The sequence below is a fragment of the Bos indicus genome, chromosome 3, assembly GCF_029378745.1.
Source record: "Bos indicus isolate NIAB-ARS_2022 breed Sahiwal x Tharparkar chromosome 3, NIAB-ARS_B.indTharparkar_mat_pri_1.0, whole genome shotgun sequence".
In the NCBI taxonomy this organism is placed as follows: domain Eukaryota; kingdom Metazoa; phylum Chordata; class Mammalia; order Artiodactyla; family Bovidae; genus Bos; species Bos indicus.
Genome location: NC_091762.1, coordinates 100,329,344 through 100,335,343, shown reverse-complemented (window position 1 = coordinate 100,335,343; position 6,000 = coordinate 100,329,344). Strand labels below are relative to the sequence as shown.

The following is a 6,000-nucleotide window of genomic DNA, read 5'->3' as shown; positions in this document are numbered from 1 at the left end:
TTAAGGCTAGAGATGGTGAAACAGTGAAGTTGGAGAGAAGCAATGCCTTTGATATTTGGAAAGTAAAACTGATGCGGGTTGGTGGTGGGTTTTATGTAGACAAAAAGCACAAGGTATCAGAGATGACTACATTCCTGATCTACGTAACCAGATGAAATTATATACTTCCATTCACTGAAATATGAAATAATGAAAGAGAATCAGGTCTCAGTGGTGACCCTGCATTCAGTATTCTGACTATGAGGTACCTCGCAACATAGTCAAGGCAGGAGAAACGAAGACGGATATAATTGGTCGAGAGATGGTAGGTGACTTCATGGATATGGATAAAACTGCCAAGAAAAAAGCATAAGTGAGAAGGTGGCCAGAGGAGTACAGTGAACTTCCTTGGTGGTCCAGTGATTCAGACTCCATGCTTCCAATGCAGGGGGTACAGGTTCAATCCTTGGTTGGGGAACTAAGATGCCTTATGCTGCGTGGTGCAAAAATTTTATTTTAAAAAGGAGCAGTCAGAGATGCAGGAGGAAAACCAGATAAATGATCATGGAGTCAGCGGCAGTTTTTCATGGAGAATGGTCGTCACAAATGCTGGTTACCAAAGACATCAAGGAGAGCAGTTTCAGATAGCAGTGGGACCTGGACTGAAAAGCTTGAGGAAGTGAGGAAATAAAGACAAAAACCTAAATGTTTTTAAAAAGGTTTCCCCTGAAGAGATAAAGGATTGAGTAGTGATTGAGCAAGTAGAGAGATACCCAACCAGCTGAGAGGAAACAATAAACTCATGGGAGATTCCTGAGAAGATGGGAGAAAAAGAGGAGTCCAAATACAGCTGGAGAGACTGGCTTTTAGGAGGAGGAGGGCTAAACAGGTGAGAGGGAGAGGAGTTATGTGGCTGTAGACCACTTACAGGTGTGGTGGTAGGAATGTAAGGGCATCATAGCCAAGCATATGTTTCCTCTGTGAATAAACTCCTGTGGGACATCCAAGGGGCCAGTGGCACTATCCACCCAGCAGGTGGAGTTTAGGAGAGAGGACTGGGCTGGAGACAGTCGGAGTATCCCATGCTGAGAGTGGGAAGAACTCTTGGAATTAGGGGAAATGGTCCATGGTTTCTAGCACTGGCCTTGAGGGTGCTCTGTAGCTAAGTATAGCGGGGAGGAAGAATATAGGCAAGGTCATTGAGAACAACAGATCATCAGCCTTCAGTCGGATCTGCAGTTCGGTACGCGTGGGTGGGGCCTGAGTGCCCGGGCTAAGAACCGCAGTGCCTGTTGCCCAGGGGGGTGGTCATGTTTGCTGCTTATGTTCCCAACACGTAGGGACCTCAACACAGTTTTGTGGTAGGAGGGTGACAGGGCCTGGGGCACAAGAGGACACACTGCAAGTCAGCCCCCGTCCTCCACCCCCACAACAGAATGTGCAAACACATTTCTGGGCAAAGAGAGGTGATGAGAATCAACTCAGTGGGCTTTCTAATAGGAATGGGGTGGCGATGAAAGGCGCCAATGTTAACTTTCTCAGGGCTAGTTTCTGAGGCCCCCAGTGTTGGTGGAAGCGTTTCTGTAGCCCCAGTTCAGCCCCAGGACCGATCTTTTGGTGCTCATGGGAGAGAAGGTTTGGCAGCTTCAGGACTTTTCAGTACCCCAGTCGTCTCCCTTTTGCCCCCACCCCAGCCCACCTCTCCATAGCATGAGAACAAAAGGTGCTTTATTGCAATGTCTTTATTGCATTATTGGAGCAAGTTGGCCAGACTGTTCCCTCTTGGGGAAGGTAAAAAACAAAAAGACCAAAAAGTATCTCCCCTCGCCTTCCCCCCACCCTCCCCTACAACTGCACAGCAATGTCTGAACACACCTGGTGACAAGAACAATTTGCAAAAGTGGTCTAGGAACTACATTATGAACTGTCCCAACACAAGACATATAGTTGGCTTCCTTGTGAATCAGATATTTTTACGTAACTACATGAATTTTTTTGACTACATCAAAGACAACAGAAGAATAGGTTTTTCACAAGTAACAACAGGGCACCAAAGTCACATGCTGCAATTTGTAAGGAAACAAGGTTGTTTTTCGTCACAAGTGGCTGGAGCTAGAGCAAGGCTGAGCAGTTGACAGCAGAGGGCCCAGCTAGGCCCCCATCTGGACCCCCTGCTTTGAGGCCACTGAAGCCTCACAGAGAGCTACCTAATAAGGAGTCTTAACTGGCAACAGAAAACACCTTGAAAAAACAGTAATTTGCCCAGATGCAGTTCTTGGCCCAAAAGGACCCATGAGGCTCATTCCTTGCGGCAAGGAGACCCATTGAAGATACCACACTGGTTCTCAGAGCTTCTGCAAAGCCTGTGAGGGTCTCATCGAGGCTTGGAGACAGAGTAGGGGCGGTATCAGAAGTCCTCAATCTTGGCCAAATTAGGGGTAAGGACACTGCTAGTCTATACAGGCCTGAGCTATGGTCGAGGCTTAGTTAGCATCTGTGGCCAGATGGAGACAAAGCATTGTTCTGTGATGAAAGCTCCACCCAGAATAGATAGGCCTCTGACCAGTGTCCAGACAGCCTCGAGCTGCTTCCATGTTGGTGGCCAGCTTCCCTAGCCAGGAAGACAGTGAGCCCCTCTGGTCTTGGTCTGTTTCTTTACCCTCTGCCTCAATGAGACTGCACCGAAGATGCCAAGAGAGAATCCCAGGGTCCAGGTCATGGGATAAGACATGGAGCTAAGTTCTGATGAAGGAGGCCAGGACCATAGAATAAAGGAGCTGCATACCACCCCTCCCAGTGGTTAGTAGACTGGTCCCTCTGCTATTTCCACTGGTCAAGATCAAGCAAATCATGTGGCAACTAGTCAGAAAAGAGACTCAAACTTCTCAAATGATCCCTACGTCTTAGTTCCCACAAAGCAACAAATTCAAGAATGAAAAACAGGAAAGCAACAAACAGGTGAAGGAATGTAGGACTTAAAAGTGAGTTGCTTCCTCCACAAGCCAGCCCAAGTGCAGGCGATAGACCGCGCTTGCTTGCTCCCTATGCGCCCTTAGTTAATGCTGCCTGGCAAGCAACACAGCATGGTTCAACACTACAGCATGTATCCTGGTTCTTGTTTTCTTTTAAGAGAGAACCAGAACACACTACATTTTAACACCAGAAAGAAGGCATTCCTGGCACCCCATCTTGAGCATCTAACTGTTTAAGGCACAAAGCCATCAGGCATGCCTCACAGTAGTTGGTCTGGCCTTATTTCTCAGTAAAACTCTTAGCAAGATTTCAAGCTGGCCATCTGGGGAAGGAATGTCCAGCTGGCTGATATCAGTTAAGGGCTCAGGTTAGAACAGCGACACTGGAGGAGGTTTCATTTGTCTGCCTCATCCAATCCTGAAACTGCAGCGTAACCAAGGAAAAGCCAAAGATATGCCCCCTTTCCTTTCTGTCTTCATTGTTAGTAACGGGAGGTTCTCCCCCAAATTTTAATCTATGTTGTGGCACATTCTAGATCCTGTCACTAAGATAAGTGCTCAGGGAAAGCAAAATTTCTTTCTTTCATCCTCCAAACTAGAGCTTCCCTAGGTGTAAACCTGATTCAATAAGACTTGGATATTGGCTTCCCTACTCAACCAGGAAGCCTGGCTGCACAGCTTTGGGCTCCAACAGCTGACTCATTCGAGCCTATTGCAGCTCTAGGATTGGCTCAGAGGCAGCTGGACTCTTTTGTTTGTCAAATGAATGTTGACTGATGGGGGTGGAGCACGATGGAGGTGGGAGTAGACACTGCCCCAACTCCATCTGCCCAGCTTCACTCAGCTGGAAGGCTTAAACCACATGAAGCAGAAGGTTCCTGGCCTAAAGTCAGGCCCGCTAGAGCATGAGGACAGTCTGTGCACATCATCTTAATGGCAGGATCACAAAAAAGGCAAAGAACAGTTTCCAGATGACTTCAGCTAACAGTCTGAACGCCAAGCCATCCTTTCCTCTCCTTGCAGAAGTTTCAGCAACCACTGTCTGGAAGCACAAGGGTGGCATATGGCCCTTGCTGGGGACACCAGAGCCCCAGGCCTGTGACCTACTAAAGTCCCTGACCACACTGACTCCCTTCTAGCCACAGCCCTAGCCACCTATGGCTCCCCTGGCCCTACCCAGAAAAGGACAGGAGATGACGGGAAATTAAACACGTTGACTGTTTCTGCAGGGCCTTTCAACTTGTGGAAGCACAGAGAAGAATGTTGTTCTAGATCATTATTTGGTATATCAAGCCGTCTAAAAGCACTGGATTGCACCTTTTCTTTACTCATACACACAAGTTACAAAGGTTTCACACAACAGATCATTCTTTAGGCTAAGAAAACACCACCACACAGCACCAACTTCATTTTATAATTCAAAGCTCACCAGCCCACAAAAAGAACACTATTCCTCATCTCTGAGAAACAAGGGCAGGGCAAAAGGGAATTACACTGAGCAATTTTAGTGTCTGCTAAAACTAACAGTCTCTAGTTTTCCTTTTATTTTCAAGTTTTGGTTCAGAAGTGTGCGTTCGGACACTAGTGCCACCATCGCCCACCGCGCCTAGGCTGGCAGCAACCATTGTTTTGCTGGGACCAATATGGTTTCTAAACATAATGCTTTAGAGAGAGGAGCTACTGAGATGCTGACACCTGAACTATACTCATTAGGTACCTTCGGCTGAAAGTTTTTTTACCCACAGATTACAATTCTTTAAATGAAATCCCAAGCCTCCCCATTTTCCTTTGGTTGTCTTTTTCACCAAATGCCATTCTACCACTGAACCAAAACCACCTTCTTTTTGGGAGGAAGAGAGACCGCCAGACCAAAACAGACTCCCAACAGGGCCACGCCCCTCCACAGTCTTAAAGCACCTTGGCCTCTCAGAAGAGGACAGGGCCTCCTCAGAGGCTTCCAGATACAACCCCCACCCCAATAGGCCTAACATGTTCTGCTGAGGGTGCCTGGCTAAGTGAAACAAAAACCCCAATGAAAGACTTTCCCAAAACCAGCATCTGCTCCCAGCTTCCTATGTCAGTGCAGTGGCACGGCTGAGTCCCCGAGAACCCCAGGCCCTGTATGTCCCTATCCTGGCCGGCTGCTGCTCGGCCTCTCCACTTCACATTCACAGAATCACTTCTTGTGCAAAACAAGCAGTCTACGTAGAAAGAATGCCCTCATAGTCTAATAAAAACTGTAGAAAAATTCTGCCAGAGAGCCACTGCTCCCTGCTTATCTGCAGAGCGAGGGCATCTGTGCGTGGACAGGGTAGGCGAGCCTGACGTTGAGAGAGTCGTTGTGCTGCACGAGGGACGTCCGCTGGTAGTGGAGCACCAGCTCCTTCAGGGAGCCGTACAGGTTGTAGGGCTCCGCGAAGCCGTAGCCCCGAGCGGTGCTGTAGATGACGCAGTGCTTCACCTCCCCATCGGCGCTGCAACGACACAAGACAAGACCCCGCAGGGCATGAAGGCAGAGCGCAACACAAGGGGCCCTGAGACCAGAAGTCTGAGAGCGGCTGTTCTGCAAAGCAGCAGCTGCCTTCCATCCATCGGAGCTGATATCACACCCTCGTGTCCCCCCAGCCCCTTCCACACTGGTCACAGAGACACCCTTCACTTCCCAAGACTTGGTGGGGCTAAAATGGCTGGCTGCATTCGGTCACTCAGCTCTGGACCTAAATTAGGTAAGAATGCACTGGAGGGGGCAAACCAAACCAAAAAAAAAAATTAATGTACAAATCAGTTGTTTTTAAAATAGTCACAAGATTGTGCAACAAGCACTACTAATTCCAGAATATTCTCATCCCCTAAAAAGAAACCACGCAGCCATCAGCATTCACTGTTTTCCTCCCTCCCCTTAGACCCTGGTGACCGGTAATCTACTTCCTGTCACTATGGCTTTGCCTATTCTGGACATTTTATATAAACAGAATCACACAGTATTACTCAATCTTTTGTCTGGCTACTTTCACTTGGCACATCATTCTCTAAGTTCTTTTATGTGGTA

At 48.0% G+C, this 6,000-nt stretch overlaps 1 protein-coding gene across 1 annotated transcript in view; it reads right to left on the bottom strand.

Moving 5' to 3' along the window:
- Positions 1–1,703: 1,703 nt before the first annotated feature.
- The window catches only part of PIK3R3 (phosphoinositide-3-kinase regulatory subunit 3), a 105,006-nt gene continuing 100,709 nt past the window's right edge, over positions 1,704–6,000 (bottom strand). Inside the window, exon 10 of the mRNA XM_019957551.2 lies at positions 1,704–5,425. Within this exon, the coding sequence (XP_019813110.1) occupies positions 5,227–5,425 (199 nt within the window). The 3' untranslated portion in view covers positions 1,704–5,226. The remainder of the gene's footprint in view (positions 5,426–6,000) is intronic.